General features: G+C 46.3%; 1 protein-coding gene across 1 annotated transcript in view; it reads left to right on the forward strand.

Moving 5' to 3' along the window:
* PPM1L (protein phosphatase, Mg2+/Mn2+ dependent 1L) overlaps window positions 1–23,461 on the forward strand; it is an 84,492-nt gene extending 61,031 nt beyond the window's left edge. The window contains exons 3-4 of the mRNA XM_036755671.1: window positions 730–891; window positions 18,664–23,461. Coding sequence (XP_036611566.1) covers window positions 730–891; window positions 18,664–19,010 — 509 coding nt within the window. The 3' untranslated portion in view covers window positions 19,011–23,461. The remainder of the gene's footprint in view (window positions 1–729; window positions 892–18,663) is intronic.
* The last annotated feature ends 281 nt before the right edge of the window (window positions 23,462–23,742 follow it).

Genomic DNA, 23,742 nt, shown 5'->3' on the forward strand with positions numbered 1-23,742 from the left:
GCTGTGTTTTCTCTGGAGTACAGACTCACACTGAAAATTTAGCAATCAGATCACCCCTAGGGGAAGAGTCCACACTCTACAGACACATTATGTTCCACCAATTCAGACCAAGGTAGAAGAGTCTAAGCAGTTACCCTTGAAAACAGAAGTGTAAACAGAAGCCCATTCTTGAACACACTCATTGTACTGATTCCTTTAGTGATAACATGTACATTCTGGAATTCCCTGGTGGGAACATGATGACAGTTTTTTTCATCTCAGTAGCAGAGGCAGTCAGGAGGTTAGATTTTTCCAACAGTCATCCCTCCCAATGGAGAACCAAATTCTAAGGCTCTGTTGTCACAAGAGCTTATGACCAGGCTTTTTAGTAAATGTTTACAGAGTATCAATGAAGCTGTTTACCTCTAGAGAAAGTGACAGGTACAATGTCCCCTAGCAGTACAGATTCCTGTGGACAATGATTCTGGCTCATTTGTGAGCCCTAAGGCTCAGGCACAAACTGAGGTGTGGAAATAGATCCGAGGCAACCCAATTTGGAGATGACCCAGTGGTGGGATCCAAGCTCCCTCTGGTCTAGCTCTGCAGTGGCTGGGGAAAGCTGACTGTCAGAGCTCATGAGTTACATTAGGCAAGCTCTAACTGGAAGACTTCCTTATGATGCCTGTGTGTCTCTCCTCCTCCCTCACTCCTGGAGCTGCTGCCTCACATCCCCTTCCTCTTGTCTTCCAGGTACAACGTGTCTGATTGCGCTCTTGTCAGACAAAGACCTCACTGTGGCCAATGTCGGCGACTCCAGGGGGGTCCTCTGTGACAAGGATGGGAATGCCATCCCCCTGTCTCACGATCACAAACCATACCAGCTGAAGGAAAGGAAGAGGATTAAAAGAGCTGGTAAGCCAATGGGTGCCCTTTGGATTTCTTTCTTTCTTTCTTTTTTTAATAAAAGTCATTCTTTATTTGTCATTTATTTATTAATTATTAATTTATATTCTTGCCTTTTTAAAAAATGGATTTTATTGATGCATCTTGTGATTGTGTCTCCACAGTTTCTACATTTCTCCCTCCCTCCCAGTGGGTCTTCCCTTCTCTTTAAAACTCAGTGCACATTTTCAGTGATGTCAGACATCAGACAACTACAGCAGAGAATAGATTGTCGAAGTGAAACTAGATAATGTTAGTAATTGTAAGGCTTACACAAAATGCTTTGCATGTATTATCCTTACTGGCCATTACAGCAGCCCCAGAAAATAAGTATGTGAGTGGTCTCATCCTCATTTTGCCAGTGAGGACTCTGGGATTTCTCAGAAAGGTGAATGACTTGTCCAAGATCACACAGCTGCTAAGTGTCCGAAGCAGAGTAGGAACACAGGTCTTTCTAGCTCCAAGTCCAGAAAAAAATTGTGTCAAAGAAATATTAAAGAAATTATTATGATCCAATTAAGGAAAATAAAACCGGGTGTCCGAGGCACTCTGACCTTTCCTCTGAAGACAAAGGTGAGTGAATTCTAGCCTTTCTCAAGTCTGGATTTGTGGATCTCTTTGCTGTTGCTCAAGGTTCTGTGCTAAGGCTACCTCTTGCAGCAGTATATAAAAGTAAGCATGCCAAGAACAGCGGGCACACCCCAGTTGTTGGGCGTGTAATTGGAGTTAACCATCTTGGATGCATAACTTTATCTAAAACTGGGTTCTAAATGATGTCACGGAATTGTAGATATAGAGCTGAAAGGAAACTTTGAGGTCATTTAGTTCAAATTCTTCATCTTCAAGATGACTCATTTGAGGCCAAGAGAGATTAACAGACTTGCCCAAGGGCAGACAGATGAAAAGTGGCAGGGTTGGGTCCTTTGGTGCCAGATCCTCTGCCCGTTTAATTGTACCACAATTCTCCAACATTCTGATCCTGATCATAAAAGCTCATAAACCAAGATGGCACTAATGAGTGTGGCCCATGGTGCAGGATGGTCATTCTCACAGGTCCCAGTGAGTCAGTCCTAGAGGATCAACTCGCCACGAATAGGGAAGAATAGAAGGGGGCTGCGTTTGGGGGAAAGATCAGGTGATTCACTCTGGGGTGCAGTTCGTGATCCATCCACGTCCATGTGTCTTTTGGATTTCCTCTGCCCCACCTAAAGGGAAAAGGGGGGATGAGGGACTCTTATTCATTGGTCACTGTCCAAGCACAGAGTCCCCTTTCAAGGATACCTGCGGCCAAGGTGGTTTGGGTGCTATAGGAGGAGGGAGATGGGAATTTTCCCCATGTGACCTGCACAGCTTCTCCTTTGGGTGGGTAAGAGGCAGGGACCAAGGGAAGGGGAGCTGGAGAGGGGGCAGCATCAACTCAGCAGAAGGGAAGGGTCGGGTGGGGGGGACTGTTAGAATATAAGGCTAGGTTGAGTTGGGTTGAGATGACTGGGCATTCTAATGGAGCTGGTGTTTGACCCATCCTTCCAATAACACACTCCTTGACGAGTCGATCTGTGACCCCTTTCAGGCAGCCCCAGTTTTGGAAACCACTGATATAGGGAGCTCCCAGCGAGGAACCTTCCCCTAGCCATGGTCTTCAGCACTTAGGGAGCCGCCCCAGCACCAAGAGGTTGGATGACTTACCCTACGTCACCTGCCAGCACCCAGCAGAGGCAGAATCAGGCCAACTTCCACCTCACCTCCACTGCCTCTCTACTCTCTCTTACCTGGGCCTGGCTATCACACCGATGTGCCATCCACCGTGCCAGATATGGGGATGTGGGGGGAGATTCAGAGAATGTGAGAGGGACTTTGTCCTGCCGGAGGTGGTGGCTTGGCAAGAGGAGATGTATGTTGATGGCAGGAAGAGAACATGTTACCATCATCATCATCATCATCATCACCATCATTATCATCATCACCATCACCATCACCCTCACCACCATCACCATCACCCTCACCACCACCACCATCACCCTCACCACATCACCATCACCATCACCCTCACCACCACCACCATCACCATCACCATCACCATCATCACCCTCACCACCATCACCCTCACCACCCTCACCCTCACCACAATCACCCTCACCCTCACCACCATCACCATCACCACCATCACCATCATCACCATCACCATCATCACCCTCACCACCATCACCATCACCCTCACTACCATCACCATCACCGTCACCCTCATCACCGTCACCCTCACCACCATCACCACCATCACCATCACCACCATCACCATCACCATCTCCACCATCACCATCACCACCATCACCATCACCATCACCACCATCACCATCACCATCACCATCACCATCACCATCACCATCACCCTCATCACCATCACCATCACCATCACCATCACCATCACCATCGTCGTCATCGCCAGCATTTATGTGATGCTCTCAGGTTCCCAAAACCCTTGCCATGATGATGATCTCACTGAGCCTCCCAACAACCCTGACTGTTTAGTGCTAGCATTAGCTTTCTTTTACAGATAAGGAGACTGAGGCTGAGAGCCTAAACGCCTTGTCCACACCTCCATAACTAGTGAGCGTCTGGGATTTGAACCCAGGTCTGTCTGACTCCAAGTCTCTTCTCCATTCACTGTGTCACCTGCCCCTGTATTAGATCGATGGGAAGATGCCAGAGTTCACCCGGAGCCTGTGGATGACCTCCAGGGGTCTGTGCAGAGATCTCAGGATCTCCGGAAGCATCCTGATTTTCACTAAACTCTTGCTGAAATTGAGCATTTTCTTCAGTTCTGAGTATAGACAGCAAACACAATTCTGTGAGAGGTTTTACCAGACTGTAGCCAGAGGGGTCTATGATAGAAGAAGGGTAATGACCCCTGGTGCAGAGGACAGAACGGTGAAGCACCATCCGAGGACCCGAGGTCAGGCACCAGCTTTGTCTCTTTCCACCTCATCGACCTTGATGGCCTAACTTCTCTGGGCCTCAGTTTCCCCATCTGTAGGATGCCAAGTCAGCAAGCATTTATTAAGCTGTCACTGCATGCCAGGCACTATGTTGGGTGCTGAGGGTACAAAGCCCCCTTAAGGAGCTCACAGTCCAATGGGGATACAACATGCAAGCGATTCTGTGCATGCAAGATGATATACAAGGTTCAGTGGAAGTGATCACAGAGGTGGGGCACTCACTTAAGGGAGAGAGGGAAAAGCTTCATGCAGAAGGTGGGATTTTAGCCAGGGCTCGAAGGAAGCCAAGATAGTAGGGGGATAGCAGGGGACAGATAGCCTGGGGACATTCTTTGGTCCCTTCCAGCCTAAAGCAAGAATACAATCCCATCCACTTATTTTATAGATGAGGAAAAGGGAGGTACCAGGGTCACAGAGGCAGGAACATTGTCCAGGTTCAGAGTCAGGCCCTGAACCCAAATGTGTCTGTCTGTCTCTCTCTCTCTCTCTTTCTCTCTCCCCCCCTTCCCTCCCCCCTCTTTCCCTCCCTCCCCCTAGGATGTTTTTGCTTTGTTACCTCACACTCACTTTCCAACTAGCCCAAATTTCATTTTTATCTCTGTATCACCAGGGCCCAGGGCATAGTGTCCTGTACATACCAAGGACTTAATGAATTAGATTGGAAGAACAGTTATGCAAAGCCACTTGACCCAATGCGTACAACACATAACACCCATGGGTTCTGGCAAACTGTTAGGAGTGGGCAGCTTTTGCCTGTATCAGCTGCAGCACTCAGTCTCCTCTTGTGCAGTCTATCAGTCAATCAAGATTAGAGATGACCACAGGTCAAGTGAAGGCCCTGAAGTCTCTACAGAAAACCCAACCAACCTTTTCATAGAATTCCTGAAGCAAGGTTTTAAGTGAAATAAAAGGCCTTGGAGGTCAGTGCTCTCATTTGCTCCTTTGAAAACTCCAGTGTTTGTCAGGCTCTCAGTGACAGGCAGGTGTTAGGAAGCTTTGAGTCTATCTATGGCTCAAACCAAACTGCACAGGGCTGATCCTGGTCAAGTCTCAGACTAAGTACCCAGAGGCCTCTGGGTCACCAAAAGAGCAAATGGAACATGGATTGGAGGAGCACTGGTGAGCTGCCTAGGCCTTTAAGTGGAATGTAAAATGCCACACAAACAAACCAGGGGGTCAGAAAGTCTGCATTCCACTAAAGCATAAAGCAGCCCCCCATGAAAATGCCATTAAATGCTATGGAAAGTGCCCGCTTTGAAAGGACTTCCATATCTGCAGGCCAAACATTGAAAACTATGTCCTTACTCCTGGGGTGATTTCAGCTGTGGCCCTGTGTAATGGGGAGTGGGACAGAGAGGGAGGTAAAGCAAAAGAGAGAGAGAGGAGAGTGGAGGGAGAGAGACGGGGAGGGGATAGAGAGAGAAAGGTAGAGAGAAGGAAAGGGAAGGAGGGAAGGGGGGAGAGAGAGAGGTAGGAAGACAGAGAAGAGAGACAGAGACAGAGAGAGAGGGAGAGAGAGAGGAGAGATGGAGGGGGCGGGGGGGGGGGGGGCCCAGTCCAGAAGCTCATTGAGATGCAACAGGCACCTCCCATATAAACAGAGGAGAGTATTCTTTGAAATGTCATCCTAATATCTAGGTCTCTCCAAATGCAACTGATTTCCACTACCCCATTCTCACCACCACTACCCCATTCTCACCACCACTACGCCATTACTCTTTACAGAAAGTAGCACCCAGAATACCCTTCTCATATATGGGCCCCCCAGAAAATCTGCCCTGGGTCAGGGTACCCTGTGACTATTCATTCACTCAAAAACATAGCTCGCAAGCCCCCCGCCATGTGTTTTCTTTTATTAGTCAGATAAAGAATATCATGTGACTAACACAATACATGAGAAATACATGTGGCTGTGTCATGTGGAAGAAGAGTGGTAGTGAGCACGCACGGCCAGTGCACGCAGTGAAGGGCACACATGTGGGGAGCAGGTGTGATCAGCGTACAAATGAAGATCCCATAGAAAGGGTGCCTGTGAGCTGCCAAAGAACATCCTAGCAGAGCACACCTAGGTTAAGACTGAATCTACCATTTTAATGGTACATCACAGTCTCATGTTCCCGACAACTCTCTGACTCAGGGGTAGAAATGTCTTCTAACTTCTACCTCACTACTTACACAGATCCTCTCTCCTAAAACCCACACATCAGAGGTCTCTGACAAAAGACCCCTTGAAAGAACTTCCAATTCTCAGCTCCCAGGATCCTTTTTGAATCAGTGTGCAAGTAAAACCCTGCCAGAAAAAAACAAAGAGGGCCAATGCATCATTCTCCATGCAACTGGCCATCATCCCAGCCTTTATTACATAAGTGTGGAAAGCAACAAACTTCCCCAATTTTCAGTTCTCCTACAAAAACAAATAGCTGCAGGCCCTAGGAGGGAGTTAACCCCTGTGTTCAGCTTTTCCAAATGTTAGAGCCACAGCTTGCCCAGCAATCTATTTGGAAGTTAGCTTTAATCAATTTTATGAAAACTCTTAGATAAAATTATTTGGTTTGTCTGTGGGATTTTTGTAAGTATGTTTATTTTGTTCTGTTTGTTTTGTTTTGTGCATGTTCTCAATACCACCCCTTGTGTTTGTCTTTGAAATATTTCATGAGAGGTCTATGGGTTTGTTGGTTTTTTGGGTCTTTTTCAGATCACAGCAGGACTTTTTGAGGTCATCTCTCTGATTGTCCTGAGCTAAGGTCACATTGCAGGGTGTGCTTGAGATATTTCAGGATTGGCCGAAAGATGTTTAAACTCTGAGAAGAACCACAGGCCGCTATAGGATTTGGGGAAGATGTTTACGTTCCTGAAGAGAAGAGAAAAAACCCAATAAAACTTTGAAGGAAAAGCAGCGTCCAGGACGTATTTCATAAGATTTAGGGCTGGAAGAGTTGTTGAGGTCTGTAGGTTCCAACCACCTTTAGTTTTGCTGATTGGGAAACTGAGTCCCTGGTGGAATAAACAGTCTGTCCACAGATCCATGGGCAGCCGTAGCGGAGCCCGGATTCCAGCCCAGGTCAGAGGATCATGGACTTAGAGCTGCCAGGCACCTTAGGGGCCACTGAGTCTAGCACATGCACTTTACAGATGAGGAAACTGAGGTACAGAGAGATTAAGTGATTGGTCTAAGGTCACAGGGCCAGCAGGTATCTCAGGCAGAATTTGAACCCAGGTCTTCTGTGCCCAGTCCAGCACTTTATCCAGCACACCTCCCAGGTCTTCTGACTCTGAAGTCAGCACTTCGTCCCACCATGCTGAGAGCGGAAACTCACTACTTATTTACAATTCAGAGAGTACCCCATGTTCTGTGTGAGCCAGCCTACCTGGGCCTGACATTTTGGCTTCCTTGCACATTCCTCCCATTTACAGCATCCTCTCCTATTGATAAAGAGACCAGCCTGAGTTATGAAGAACTGAGTTTCCTACACAAGCACTGAAGCCAGCTGACTCTGGCTTACAAACTGGTTGTTAAATTTTGAAGTGAGGATTTGTACCTTAGACATCAGCAAATGGTATAAATCGGGGCTTAGCACTGTTTTGTTGCTTGTCTAGGCTTGAGAAAGCGATTTTTAAAATGGTAATAATGCAGATTAAACTTAAAAGTACATCACGTACACGTTTGGGGGAGAGCCAATTGTTAAACACTTACATACCGGCCGCTAGCACCCCTTCATACACATATCTTCCTGTCCCCTCCCCCACAATATATATTTTTCATGCCCAGAAATCAGTCTGATTGAATGGCTTGAGCAGCAGTCTTCAAGTTGGTAGAGCTAAGCTTGAGACTCAGTTCTGACACTGGCTGGCTGTATGACCGTGGACCAGTCACTTGGCTCCTCTTCACTTCAGCTTCCTCATCTTCAGAATGGGGACATTCATAGGTCACTGTGTATTTCACAGGCTCAATGAGAGGGGGAAACACTTTAAATAAAAATGTTTACCTAAATATGTTACTCTTTATTATTCTCTTTGTTATACGAGGCAAGGCTATAATTAATTAATTCTTTCTTGTTGCACCCATTAGCAGTTTGGTCTTTAGCTGAGAGAAGTATATAGAGCCATGCTTAATTAATTTACTACAGGAGATGTCTCTCTCTTATATAAATATCTTGGCTAAAGACCAAACAGCTGAGGCCAGCATTAGGGGAGGGGGAGGAGCACATTCATAATTAATTGTAGCCCACCAGACTGTTGGCCAGAAAAGCCTCTTCTTGCGTTTCATCCTCTGGTAAATGAAAGTGTTTGCATTTCCCTGGTTGGGGTTCAGATTGCCTCGGCTTTATTTTGTGTATGGGGCAGGAGGCTCAGTTAAGATCTCGGATGCTGCCTTGCTTCCCAAAGAAACAAACAATTATCCTTGCTGATGAAAGGGTAAGCATGGGCGTATCTAATGACTTTGATCATCTTCCCCTGTGGAAATTAGCCAACCTTTGGTCTTTGGCATCATCTACACTTAACATTTTATTCATGCTCTCAATGATCGTCTACAGTAAATCCTGTTTTCTTTGGCATTGTCGTAACTGAAAAGCTCTAGAAACTGCTATTCCTGTTATCTCCCAATGACATATCATCCATTTAGTGCCAGCCAGCATGGAGAAATTAAGCTGTGGGCAAAGATTCCTAAAGGATTATTGTTTGCTGTTTGTCTTATCTTGTCAGCAGAAGAAGCTTTCGTGGGCTTTCCCCAAAGTGGAAAATCCCACGAGGACATCCCTGGATATCCTTTCATTCACTTAGGAGTAAGAGTCGAAGGGCTTGGGCAGGGACAGCCTGAGCCCAAGTCTGAGTCCGGAACAATTGCCCTGGGTGCCAAAGAACCTTTTTTTGAGCTGGGTCCACACTGGCACTGTAGGGTAGTTTTCTTTTCCTGGAGCTGCCCTGTAGGAAAACTAAACACAGAGACGTTATTAGAGTCAGAAGACCTGTGTTCAGATCCTCCCTCTCTGTGCCGTCGAAGGCCCCCAGAGCAGCTCAGGCCTTTTAATACAAAAACTAGCATTTATCCCGTGCTGTGAGATTTACAGATATGGTCTGTAAGGTATGGGATGTAGATAAGATGATCTGCATTTTGCAGATTAGGAAACAGGCTGAAAGGGATTAAGTGCCCAGCTGGGGTCCATGACTAGTAAGTGGCAGGATCTGAACTCTTCCTGGCTCCAGGTCCAGCACTTGGCCTGCTGAGCTACCTCCTTCCCTCTCGTAATTGACCAAGGCCAATACACCTTCCTGATGAGAAAAAAGTCTCATCTGGGTTGGTGGTGGCGTCTGCCCTTTGCCTCAAGGCCAGGCAACCTCTGCTAGTTACCAGCCCGGTCTAAGATGAAGGGCATAGACGTCCCAAGACAGACCCCATTTCTTTTGGGAAGGGAGAGGGGAGGCAAAGGTTCTGACAGCCCAGTGCAGATAACTTAAGGCTTCTGCTCTGGAGATCTTCGTTGGGTAGGTCTACACTTGGACCCTGCAGCTCCCAGTTTGGCTGGCCTAGCCTTCCTTCAAGGAGCAGGTCACATGTTCCCTCCAGGCCAGAGATGGTAAAGTCAGAGACTGAGGTCACCTAGTCCAACCCTTCACATAGGAGAGACTGGAGTCATCCAGCATTTATTAAGCACCCTGGGATGCCACCTTCTACCGGAAGTCTTCCCTGAGCCTTTCCCCTGCCCCCACCCCCAAGCTGTGGTTTGCATGACCTTTATATGGACATGTCTGTCTCCCCCATAGAATATAACTCCCTGACAGCAAGGAACAGACTGCTTTACTCTGTCTCTGTCCCCAGCACCTGGCAGAGTGCCTGGCACATAGTAGGTGCAAAACAAATGCTTTTCGAGGATACACTAAGTTGGCCCATGGTTCTGATGCCCTTTTATAACTCTTTCAAGCATAATCCCCTCCCCCTCCCCATTTTATCTGTCTTTGCTTTGATTGGTTACTTGTTATCTCAGTACACTTGCTTCTGGTGGGGTTCTTTCCCAGGCAGAAAAGAGCATATCTCTTCTCAAGGAGCATATTTACATTCTCTCACGCTGACCTACTGGGGCTCCTTAAAAAGAAGAAAAGGAAAGGGAGGAAGAGAAGGAAGGAAAGGAGGAAGGGAGGAACGAAGGAAAGGAGGGAGGGAGGGAAGGAGGGAAAGGGGAAAAGGAGGAAAGAAGGTGGGAAGGAAGGAAAGGAGGGAGGGAGGGACCGGCTTTCTGAGAGTTTCCCCCTAAAAAAGTTAGGTTGCTCTCCTTATGCTGAGGTCCCCAGTCCCAAAAGCTTTAATAATTTCTCTATTAAATTTGCCACCTGTTTCTGGCGAGCTGGCTGATATCAGGGTGCCCTGGGATCACAAAGTGTTTGGGCATTCCTCACCTATGAGTGGCCTCTCTTATTAAATTAGGTCCCTTTTCTTAGTTTTCTGTCTACACAGCCACAAAAAAAAATGTCCTTGATTTTTAGACTAACAAAAGGATGGCTTAGATCAACCAGTCTTAAATATTGTGGTCTCTGGACCCATTTACACTCTTAAAAATTACTGAGGATCCCCCTCCCCCAAAGCTTTTGTTTATAAGGGCTATATTTATCAATTTATATTATATGTATCTGAAATTAAAACATCTTAGTATGATGATGAAAGTAGTTTTTATCTCATAGGCCCCCAGAACACACTTTGAGAATCACTAGTTTGAATAAGCTAAAACTGCTAACCACAGGGCAGTGGTTCTGGATGGGGAGGCAGAGGACTTGTGTTCAAATGCAGACTGCTGCTGACTTAGTTGTGTGACCTTGGAAAACTCATTTCCCTTTGTGGGGGCTTTAATTTCCTCATCTATCAAATGAGGGGGTTGGACCAGCTGAACTGTTGAGGCTCCTTCAGCTCTGGGTCCTACAATCCAATGAATTGAGATGCTCACATGAAACAGTTGGTAGAGGTAGAGGAGAAGTTATCAGAGCTTATGAGAGTAAGGTTGGGGGAGAAATTCGCTGGGGACTGGGCTCAGTGTAACTCCATAAATGCAGTTAGAGAGAGGAGAGCCCTCATAAGCTCAGTACAGTCACGCACATCGTTTTCTCGTTCGATACCTTGGTGGGAAATCCTTTTCATTGATCTGGTTTCTCTAGGCCCTTCTTGAAGACTCTTCCAGATTGGAAACAGGGATGGATAAATTTCATTAAAAGGACATAATTGGGCTTTACTTCCATATGTCTTTGCATTCAGAAACTGACACAGGACAGGTTGCTTAAGGGGGGAAAAGCCTAGCAAAATTGTGAATTATATTTTGAGTAGCTCCGCATTGATCCGACTCTTGTCTGTCCTGGTGAATATTAAGAAATCCTAAAGCAGAGCAGGGCACTTTGGTTTTCCTTGGGTCAGTCTTGGTGATTAATTTCACTTTCCCTCTTTCTAATTTGCCCAGCACACGTCTGCCTTGGTGCTCCCTGCAGAATAGCTAACTCTAGTGGCATGTTGGGTCTCCTTTGAGCTCTCCGCCCTCCTCGATGCCTGCGTGGATGCCTCCAATCCACCCTTGACTCCAGATGCTCTCTATCCCATGTATCTGGCCCTCACACACATATGCATGCGTGTATGCGTGTGCGCACACAAACACACACATCCTGAATCACGGCCTTCTTAGGTCACCTCGGTGCCCACTGAAGCTCCCCACTCCACCCCCCCCCCCCCCCGCAATCGTGGGCTCCTTGAAAGCACTTTGTAGGCATTGTCTCACAGTCACAGGACGTGTGTCCAGCAGTACTGGTATTAGGGTTTAGTGTAGGTATCAGGATTTTACAGAAGAGAAAACTAAGGTTCATAGATTCTGAACTGGAGGGGACGTGAAGATCGCTGAGTCCGGCCTCCTCGTTTTACAGGTGAGGCTCGGGTTAAGAGTAGTAACAGTGACAGCAATTACCACTTATAGAGTGTCACCTTGGGAAATATGACCTCTCTTTATCCTGACAACCACTCGGAAGGTTATCCTCATTCTACAGTCGAGGAGACCGAGGCAGATGCTGGTTACGTGACTTGCCCAGGGTCACACAGCTAATGTGACCATGCCCAACACTAGCTACCGAACCGGGCAGCCTCTCAGAGGTTCCTAGTTTGGCATCAGGACCCTCCATGCCTTGGCCCCAGCCTCTCTGTGCAGCCTCAGCTCCTGTTACTCACAAACAAGAGCACGCCCCCTCCCCATTGCAGTCTGAAAGGAAAACTCCAAGGCACATGACTAGTCAGTAGGTCCCCATTCACCTGGGATTCAAAGAAGGCTTAGAGGGAGGAAGGGAGGGAGGGGTAGAGAGAGAGAGAGACAGAGAGACAGACAGAGATAGACAGAGGGACAGAGAGACAGAGACAGAGAGGCAGAATCTGGTCACAAACTAAGAAAAAACATTTTTGTATTAATAATGTGCTTGTGATTAGGCTCAAGTCTGCCAGAGATGATGTCACTTAACACAATGCTCATGCATCTTCATCCGGAGGTGGGCTGGAGCTGGCTTATACCAGCTTGCAAAGCTGTTTGTTAAATTTTCAGTGGGAGCATTCACACCTCAGAAATTGACAAAAGCCACAAATCAGGGCTTGATTTATTGTTTTATTGATTGTCTAGATTTGAGAAAGTGATAGAGAAAATGTTAATAATACAGATTAACTTTTAAAAAGCAGTTGTGTGATATTGGGGAGCTGGTTGTTAAACATTCACCAGTGCACCACTCTGTATCCAAGACATTTCCAACTTGGTGAGAGAGATGTCCAGACTGGCATCATCTCCCATGGCCTCCAATATGACTTTGCTCCCAAGAGATCTCAGTTAACATTTATGAGAGTCCTTAGGGGGAAAAAGTCATAACCACTTACAATACAGTTCTCAGTTAACATGCCAGAATTGGGCAACTGAGTCATCGTCCTATTCTGTGGGTGCATACAGAGGCTGCTCTCTTCGCATCCAGATCTTAGGCCTTCATCTCGGGAGAAGCACAGGCCCAAGGCCCCCTTCTCCAGGTGGCTGCGGAGGGAGTGATTCAGACCAGAGCAGAGTTACTCTGGCTGAGGCGCCACACTTCACCCACCTCCCTAATGAAGGCTGAACTTCTCCTTTGGCCCTGACCTATCCCCCGCCTCCCCAAAAGATATTTCCTAGCATATAGAAAGAGAGGATTTCATAATATTTTTTAGGAAAACTTAAAAGGGAAGCTTTTAACAGGCTTCTGTAAAACTCAGCTTGATGTTTCTCTAGAGCTTGTTTTATATAGAAAAATAAACCCAGGGAAATCAAGGACAAGGCTCCCTCTGTTCTGACTGGCCAGGCTACCAAGGTGTTTTGTGATAACAAAGCATTTTACTAACAGGAGACAAGTAGGTGCGGGAGGGAAACCATTCTCATCTTCAGGAAGCCTCTGCTTTCACCAAATACAGATAATTGGAGCAGGGTGCTGGTGACGTACAACACGCTCAAGGTGGAATACAGATGGTTAACTCACATTAAGAAGCTTCTGATTTAGGGTGGAGGGAGTCCTTACCACAGACATGGAGAGAGCTTTCCATGTCCCATGAGTCACAGCTGCCCTAAGATTTTTGGGACACGCTTCAGACAACGGCGCTCTTGTTCAATCAAGGTGGACATCCTCAGGGTCAGGGATAAACTCCATTTTGTCCATATTATTTACTACTTCCTCCATGTGCATTATATTTCCCCTCCTCCCTGCCTTTCGTATGTCATTTCCTCTTCTTAAATCCTACTGTCATCACTACACAGCAGACCCAGTCCAGGCTCTACTTATTTTTTCACACATCACCTCCTCCATGATGCCTTCCTTGATCTCTCCCTTTTTTCTGTGCACCGTTACCCCCTTCACAAGAAGCGACCCCTCCTTCCTCTGTACTCCAGTAGCCCTGAATTTGGACCTGGTTACATGTTCTCTTGGACTGTAGCTATTTGTGAATGTGCCTGACCCTCCAGAAGTGCCATGTGTCCAAGTACCAAGCTTGAGAGAGACAGAGGAAGGAAGGAGAGAGGAGAGAGAGGGAGTGCGTGTGTGTACATATACATATGTATGTAGATGCGTATACATATAAAAATATACATACACATGCACACATGATGTGTGTATACATAGTCTTGCTCTCTCTCCACACACGCACACATGCACGCACGCACACGCGCACATCTTTTATTTCTTCATCAGCTACTTTTCCAAATGTCTCCTAGGGGAATTACCCCAATATGACAAAGAATAAAAGAAAGTGGGGTAGGGGAGTGTATTAGGAGGGCAGAGTTTATAATCTCAAAGAGGATCATAAACATGTCTGAAACGTTCGGAACCGCCGGATATAAGAAACTCTCAAAGTAGAAGGCAGAAGAATCAAAACATTTATTTAGGCTCCACAGTAACCAACCCATGAACCAGCAACCCCATTTTGATATATTGATCAAAAGCTTCCAGGCCCAATAAGTACGCCTTGAAAGAGTAACCAGGAGGCTACAGAGAAACATGATTGCGTAAAGCAAAATCATGTTTCCCCCTCTATGGTAATAAGATTACCCACTGGACTGAAGTCTTTGTTCAGCTTCCTCCCGTAGGTCAGCTCTGCTACTGGCAGCTCCTGCTTCAGCTGTGGCTGTGGCTGTAACTGTTACTGTAACTGTCGCTGTAACTGTCGCTGTAACTGTCGCTGTAACTGTCTCTGGCTCCAACCGGAAAAGGAAAAAAGGATCTTCAAGCTGTCCTCTCCCCTCTTATAGAGTTTTTGACATCATCAAGCACCGCCTGAACGACCAGGGCCGATTGGTTCTTGACTTGGCCCCTCCCCCTAGCGTAGCCGTTAACACCTCCCCTCAGCCAGCCCCATGACTCATCACACAGGAAGTTGTCTGCTTCCTGGAATGCTCTTTGGGCTTCCTGCCCCGGAAGAGCAAGCCACAGTGTCCAGAGGCTCAATGAGGTAAGCTGAGTCATTCAAAGAAAACAAAGGCCATTCTGGCTACACTCCACCCCTTGTTATAGGATACATAATCTAATCAGCCATGTATCCTAGAACATACATTGTGATCCAATTACAAAGGAAACTAAAACATATCATTCATTATAAAGCAAAACATATCATTTGGTGACATTCCTAAATATTGGTTTATGATTCAAATGTGATCTACCCCTAGATCCCAGCAAGATAATCTCTTCAATCAATCATCCCCAAAATAATTATTAATAATTCAAATGTCCACCCCTAAATCCTTGTATCCATTACATAGGATCAATAATATCATAACAATAAAACAACACAGCAAGGATAACACAAAATAAGTAAACAGAACACTATCATCATTTCCACCCCCCTTGAACGATTGGGGCTCAAAATCTTGGGGTGAGGGGTGAAGGTCTCATTTTCCATAGCTTCTTCATGCTGAAATTGGATGTAGAGATGGCCCTGCCCCCAAAAAGTCCCATTCCAGAGGTCATTTCTTTAACAAGCTGGCAGGAATTCCAAGAATGCTACATGCTTAGGCAGTCACCGGAAAGTGCAGGGTGCTTAAGCCTGAAGGAAACAAAACTAGCAACAAGGTTAGCCAAAACAAAGGACAAAAAGAATAGACAAGTATGGACTATAATTCTTCAAATAAAATCATCTCAAGTTTGGTTGAGATTTCAGTTATGCAAAGATCCAACATCAGAGCCAAACTCAGGTGGGAAATGTTTCTTTTCAAAAGGAACATAATGAGGAAGCCAAGAGGATCCCACCCTAGATAGAGACTAAGATTGTCCTCTCAGCCTTTCCCCAAATGTACAAGTTTTCATCCGTTAATCACACAAGGTCACCTTCAGTCTGAGTGGCTTGTGGGCTTGCAGGAGCAGTTCTTATTTCCCTATTTCTCGTGTTATCAAGTCCTCTATACATTCTGTATAATTCATTGGTTGGAATTCCATCTATCATTTCAAAACCTACCCCTGCTCTCAATAAAGCAGTAAACATTTCTTTCCTTGTTACTCTCCTTTGATGCCAAGTTTGCTGGTTATTCACCCTTCTCTCTCGAGGAGATCTATCCCTTCCCCAGTCACCTAAGTCATGTAACTGTAAAATCTTATTTATCACTGTTGTAAGACGGCTCCCTACTTCTCCAAGTAATAAATTCAAAATTAGTTGTTTATAAGCAGGGGGAGCTGTCCTAATTATTAAATTCCTATGAGGCAGTCCCATTGGATCATTGTAATATTTGTCTGCAGTTCCTATCATAATGGCAGTCTTCATTACCTCCTCCTTTAGTCTCATGATACAATCTCTAAGTGAATACCAGGGTCTGTGCTCAGTGGGCCACATAGAATCAGTAGCATATCTCTTATTGCATCCCACAGCGGCTAATGCCAACAGAGTAGTCCTGCTATCACCATCTCCTTGCTGATGATGTTCCCTAAAAGCTTGTTGAACTAGAGGATCATGGCTGATACCTATGAATCTCATGCAGTCTGTCCTATCTACTGATATTCCACTGGCCCCTTGATCACTGAGTCTTACCATCCAAGATATCAATGGTTCTCCTATTCTTTGGCTGAATCTACTCAAAATATCTGTGACCTCTTGCGGTGAGAAATCTTCCTGAATTTCCCTTGTAACTGAATCTTCACCTCGGGTTTCTGTCTTCCTCCTTTGTATGGGTCGAGCCCTTGTCTGATCATTTAACCATCTCCTATTCTCTGTGTGAGGCACATCCTGAACCCCAGTAGTGTTTTGTGCCTCAGCCCCTAACATTGTCTCATTCTCTCCCCACTCACTTCCTCTGCCACCATGGCTAGGACGAAGCAGGCAGTCAGGCTCTTTCTGGGCTGGGTTGAAATGCACTCTGGGCTTTTTTGGTCTCCTGTTGCTCTTAGCCACATTAATAGAAAAGTTCTCATTTGAGTCAGTTTGGTCTCCTGCTATCTGAGATTCCCCTTCTTCCTGTGGGGTAGGAGTGCCCCCATGTCTTTCACTTAATCTCAATCTTTCGTATACTAGCCGGTAGGCTGATAACACTATCCAGCTTTGCCTAGATAGTGATGCCCCTGACTGAATCCCAACTTCTCGTAAACACTTTTCCAAATCCCTAGGATCTCCTCTCCGTAGCCTTGTTTCCCAGTTTTCACAGGGTCCAGCTTTTTTAGCCAATTCTTTTGCTAGGGAGGAATAAAATGGATCCTCCCATCCTGGGATATTCATCTCTTCCTCTGGAATTGTTCTGCTTCTAAATAGAGATCTTATACCTAGCGATCCCATCCTCGTCGCCAAATGTATTAGGAGGGCAGAGTTTATAATCTCAAAGAGGATCATAAACATGTCTGAAACGTTCGGAACCGCCGGATATAAGAAACTCTCAAAGTAGAAGGCAGAAGAATCAAAACATTTATTTAGGCTCCACAGTAACCAACCCATGAACCAGCAACCCCATTTTGATATATTGATCAAAAGCTTCCAGGCCCAATAAGTACGCCTTGAAAGAGTAACCAGGAGGCTACAGAGAAACATGATTGCGTAAAGCAAAATCATGTTTCCCCCTCTATGGTAATAAGATTACCCACTGGACTGAAGTCTTTGTTCAGCTTCCTCCCGTAGGTCAGCTCTGCTACTGGCAGCTCCTGCTTCAGCTGTGGCTGTGGCTGTAACTGTTACTGTAACTGTCGCTGTAACTGTCGCTGTAACTGTCTCTGGCTCCAACCGGAAAAGGAAAAAAGGATCTTCAAGCTGTCCTCTCCCCTCCTATAGAGTTTTTGACATCATCAAGCACCGCCTGAACGACCAGGGCCGATTGGTTCTTGACTTGGCCCCTCCCCCTAGCGTAGCCGTTAACACCTCCCCTCAGCCAGCCCCATGACTCATCACACAGGAAGTTGTCTGCTTCCTGGAATGCTCTTTGGGCTTCCTGCCCCGGAAGAGCAAGCCACAGTGTCCAGAGGCTCAATGAGGTAAGCTGAGTCATTCAAAGAAAACAAAGGCCATTCTGGCTACAGGGAGTAAAGCAGTTGGACAGAACTGATCCATACATTAAACCTCAGACACAGGGCCCAGTCCCATGGCAGCTCCCCTTTTGTCATGGAGGCCAAGCTTAGTGGGCTTTGCTTGTGAGGTTGTCGCTTTTTCCCTTAGAGGGTTTTGAATCCACCCAGAGGGCCCTAGGGTGTGACTCTCGCCTTCTCCCCTTCCCTTCTCCTCCCTCGCTGGCCTGCCTGTTATGCTCTCAAGCTTCTTATTCCCTGTCGGCCAGCTCTTAACTACTTCCAGCCAAAGTGTTAGCTAATTAATCTAAGGCATCCTGCCCTAAGTGCATTTTGATTTTAAAAGGAGACTGTTTAAGAGGAAAAATCTTTAAAATTAAAAGGCATGAAAATCTGATGGTACAATTTCAAACGCCATGCCTTTGGTGGGAGGAGATAGTTTTGGACAAGGAAACATTTAGGTCATATAAACAACCTAGCTGTAAAGAGGTTAGGGTGCTGAAGCAGGAGTCAGGAAGACCTGAGTTCAAACCCAGACTCAGACAGCTAATGGCTGTGTGAGCCTGGGCCAGTCACTTAATCTATATCAGTCTCAGTTTCCTTATCTGTGAAATGAAGATACAGTAGCACCTACTTCCCAGGGCCGTTGTGAGAATCAAATGATATAATATTTGGTTTTTTGCAAAACCTTAAAGCATTGTAGAAACAATAGTCAAAGACCATGTAGATGTCTGAACTCCAAGCTAATGGTCCCACTGTTTTTCAGGTGGCTTCATCAGCTTCAATGGCTCCTGGAGGGTCCAGGGCATCCTGGCCATGTCTCGATCCCTGGGTGATTACCCACTGAAAAACCTGAATGTTGTCATCCCTGACCCAGACATCCTGACCTTCGACCTGGACAAGCTCCAGCCCGAGTTCATGATCTTGGCGTCAGACGGCCTCTGGGACGCCTTCAGCAATGAGGAGGCGGTGCGATTCATCAAGGAGCGCTTGGACGAGCCCCACTTTGGGGCAAAGAGCATCGTGCTGCAGTCCTTTTATAGAGGCTGCCCTGACAATATCACTGTCATGGTGGTGAAGTTCAGAAACAGCAGCAAAACGGAGGACCAGTGAACTCGTGCCCTGCGGGTCCGCACCCCTCTGGACTGAAGGACTTCCAATAACTGGCTTTACTTTGATGTGGTAGAAAAGTAGCGAAACTCCTTAAGATTGTGCCCAGAAGATCCAGGACAGCCCCTTCCCTAATGGTCCTTGATCTGTATCCAGGAATGTAAGGATGGAGGGCGCTGGCCACCAGGACCCACGAGGCTGGGCCAACAGCTTCTTCCACCTTCCTTCCCGCCTTCCTTCGCCAGGTTTCTAATATATATCTATATAAGCATATACGTATATCAATGAAAATGAGTAGCATATATAGGCATATGCTGCCCATTCTCAATTTTAAGGTTTCTTTTTAATCCCCTTTACAATGTCTTCAGGTTTTAGTCTCCTTAAGCTTGTTTGGAGCAGTTAGCTTGGGCAGGGTAGGAAAACCCACCTAGCCAAACACTTTGCTGAAAGATATGATTGTCTTGGGAAATGACTCCACCCTCCCACCTCCAGGGCTGTTTTTCTGTGCCCTGGCAGCTGAGAGAGTGATTTTAAGTAATGTTAGGATCAGCTGCCTTTTTTTTGTTTTTGTTTTCTGGGGACTTTGGGGGAAGAAGGAAGAAGCCTCTGTGGGGGCAGGATGGGAAAGGTCACAGAGTCCAGTGGCAGCCCCTGACTCATCGAGGCCCCTTAATTTGCATCTTTCAGTAAACCCTGCCCATCATCTGACTGCCTCCAGCCTTTGTCTAAATCTAGCCAGGCTTCCCTTAGCTCCAGCCTGCCTTTACTCTCAGCAACTGAAAACCGTCCAGCTTCCCCCAAACCAGCCACATCAGAGTGTTGACTTAGATCATCAAGGAACCGGATTGTCCTAGGAAGCCAAGCCCACCATCACTGGATGCCCTCAAGCTCCCTCATTTTGAATTCTCATGGAAGTTCACTCACTAGCCAGAGAAGAATGAGTGGGGCCTCTGCTGAAACCCTGTGTTTGCATTAGACCTGAGACTCAAGAGGCATTGGCTGGCAAGATTCCCAACTCATAGTTCGGGATGCCTCTTAAGAGACTTCAGAGGATTGATACAAAATGTTTATCGGGTCATCCTGATGTATACATGATCCTCATGTATGTCGGAGTAGGTCCCAGCCATCTTGGCCAAGAGTCGAATTGTACCCAAGCCAAAATTTGGTTAGTTCTCTTTCATTTTGGTTGAGAATGAACACCCCTTTCCCCCTCCTCCTCTGCCCTCAGGATCATGTGGAACTTGTGGCTGCTGTCTGGGGCTTGGGTCACTGTAGTCACTTCCTCCTGCAGTAGCCTAGAGATCTCTCCATTGCCTCACATTCCATCAAACCCGCCGCATCCCCAGGCGGGCTGTGGAAGTGGCTCAGGTAGCAGACTGAGGCATTGGGTAGCTTAGCTTCAGCAGGTCCTTTTCGAATGACTGAGCAGAGACAGAGGGAGCAAGGCAAGTCTGTGGAGTCAGGTTCACTGAGGCCCAAGGTATTAGGTCTCAGCAGGGGATGTTTTAGGGGCATCAGTGGCCAAGTTGCCTTGGTTCTCCAGGCATTTTGATCAGCTAGTGGGGAGTCCGATGGCAGCTTTCATCTCTTGCCCACAGTTCTTTGTGTCGGGTACCTGAGAGCTTTGTCCCTTTGGAGAAGGCTCACCCTTCTTCCTGTTTTCCATGTCCCTTGGTGCTCCCATTATCCTCCTGAGTTTCCATGGCAATAAGAGAGGACTGACTCTGCACAGCTACCAGAACAGAAATAGGGAAGCCGGTGATGAATGATAGCCTCACAAGGTGGAACAAGGGACAATGGATGGTGTCCTGAAGAGGCAAATTTAGGATTGGTTAGGGGGGAAAAGCCTTCCTAATAGCGAGAACTGTCCATAAGTGGAATGAGGCTGCCGGGGTGGGGGGTGGGGGTCACAGTGTCAGAGGCAAGCAGCTTTAGAGGTGTTTTACAGAGAAGGAAACTGAAGCTAAGTAGTTCACCCATGGCTATACAAGCAGTTGGTGTCAGGGCAGGATTTGAACTTTGGGACGTTGTCTCCAAATGCAGTAGGTTGCTCATTTCTGGAGCTCTTCTAGACAAGACGCTGTCAAAGATGTTAGAAGGGAGAGCCCTTAGTATGAAGTAAAATCTGAGCTGGACGTTGAAAGAAAAAAAAAAGATTTGGACAGGCAGAGATGAGGAGGGGGAATGAAGGGCTATTGTAGACGTCCTATGAATCTCCTGGCTCCTTGTGGCTCCCGCAGAAATACAATGTGAAACCAAGATCCCCCTTTCCTACGCTCCTAGGGGTGTGACTGCTGGGGGCAAAGGCACAGGAATCAGATCTTTAGGCTCCCACGTGGGCCCTGGCATCAATTCCATTGCCAGAGCATGTGAGATAGGATGGGAGAGTGAGAGGTAGGAAGCACTGCCTTTTCAAAGAGCCTTCTGGCTTTTCTAGAGGCAGACTTCTGTCCATGATCCTCCTCTGTGCCAAATTCAGGCATGGTTTCTGGTCTGTCCTGGGAGGCTGAGAACAGCCACACTCCCTAGAAGCCTGCCTTCCTCCTGCACCTCTGTGTAACTGACACTCCTGAAAGGTGGGGTCTGGGTTCTGCTGCTGCTCAGTACTGGTCCTGTGTCTCAATCCATCTGTCAAAGGGAGAGCCTCTCTGGGTGATGCCTTAGGAGCAGAATTAACTTTTTGGAGTGAGTGCTCTGAGTGGAGTCATGGATTAAAGGTGGATGGGACCTTCGAGGCCATCTGCTCCAGCCCCCTCCTCTTACTGTTGAGGAGACACAGGTTGGAGACTGGCCCAAGGTCACTCAGCTAGTAAGATTCAGAGACGGTATTTGAACCTAGGTCTGCTAGCACTTTTTACTGTGTCCTGCACCCTCTCCAACAGACGGGTACCAGAGTGCACTTTTTGGTGATCCAAAGACCCTCCACTAGTCATGGCTACGCAGAGGAGTTCTTGTCAGTGGGAGGATCACCCGGAGCATTCTACAGAAGATCCCTTTATCTAAGGTATTACCCTAGCCACAGAGAGGCTGGCCCATTGAAAACAGATCTCGCTTAAGTGATGGGAACTGTAAATGGCACCATTCTGGTATGTGGGCATCTCCCTCCATTCAGCCCCCACAGGCTCAATGGCAAATCCAATCCTTTTCTAGAAATAAGCTTAGGGATGCCCAGGACTCCATTAGAGGGAGCAGAGGTATGCAGATCATGCTGGGGCTCTCGCCATAAATCAAAGCTACCCACAGGTAATGGTCAGTTTTTTCTTTCCCCCTCACCCCACCCCCTAATATTTGTCCAAAGCGGAAAAAGTCCCTCCCATAGCTATCATGTTAGAAAATTTAGCAGTTCTTCGATCATGTAGAGCACAAGAAAAGGCCTTAGAGGTCGCCTAATCCATAAAGCAGACTAGATTTAAAGCCAAAAGGGATCTTAGTGTTCATTCATCTTGTCCAACCCCCTCATCTCACACACAGAGACACTGAGGCCCAGAGAGGTGACAGAACCTGCCCAAGGGCACACCTTTATTAATTAAGCACCTACCTTGCTAGGCCCAGGTGATGCAGAGGGGAGGACGAAACAGTACCTGCCCTCAGGGAGCTGACAGTCTATCAGGAGAAACTCATTTCAGTATACACAAAATAAACACACTAAGGACAGGCGTCACTAGGATTCAAACCCAGGCCATTTGCCTCTTTGGTCCAGCCCTCTTTCTGCTCTGCCCTCTTGGCTAATAGAGCATACTTTGTTCTCTGTCGTACCCACATGCACCATTACAGGCAGATTCTTCAGGAAGGTTCCAGAAATGGTTTTCCTTTTTGACTCATCCCTAAGCTGAACTTCCTCTAGTCTTCCCCAGCCATTGGCTTATCACACCAGACTAAGCTGCTCTGCTCCCAAGACTGGTGTCCAGCTCTGTCATTTCATTAGATTGCTTTGGTTCCAACACCAAGCTCCAGATGCAGTATCCTCATTCACTGCTTCTTCAGGCTCATTGTCAGATGACTGTCTCTTATCAGCTGTAACCTGTAATTATAACATTAGGATTAAAAAATGAATATTAATTTCCTTTCCCCTCCCCCAAGAGAGTCATCCTCTATAACAAAGAATAAAAGAAGAGGAAAAAAAAATAGTGCTCCAAACTCAACCAGACCATCCGAAAAAGCCTGACATTATATGCAGCATTCCACAGCTTCCTGTTTGTGTCAATACTTGAGGGCCAAGCTTGGCCATTTTCATTTTCCAGCATTCAGTTTTGATTCTAACAATAGGATTTACACTAAATAAGGGATCATTTCAGCCCTAGTCCAAAGGGTTCTACTTTCTAACAAAAACAGCATAAGGAATCAAGTTTCTTAATATGACCAATAATATTGAATAGATTAAGAGTGAATGAGATGAGCAAAACCATCACAAAAAGCTTAGCTTTCAGCTGAGTACACCTTCCCATCCTTGTTACTGATATATATATATATATGTATGTATGTATGTACATATATACAAATATGTATATGTGTGTGTATTACATATATACATGTGTGGATATATATATACATATATATACATGTGTGGATATATATATATACACATATATATATACATACACATATTTTTAAACAGTTGCTGTTAGCAAAAATGTTCTCTTCTACATGGATTTGGTGTTTTACGATGGCATTTTATCTCTGACCCATCCAAGAAATGGAAGATCTAAATTTGCCTGTTTAGTTATTGTGTGTTCTT

The sequence above is a fragment of the Trichosurus vulpecula genome, chromosome 4 (assembly GCF_011100635.1).
Source record: "Trichosurus vulpecula isolate mTriVul1 chromosome 4, mTriVul1.pri, whole genome shotgun sequence".
NCBI lineage: Eukaryota > Metazoa > Chordata > Mammalia > Diprotodontia > Phalangeridae > Trichosurus > Trichosurus vulpecula.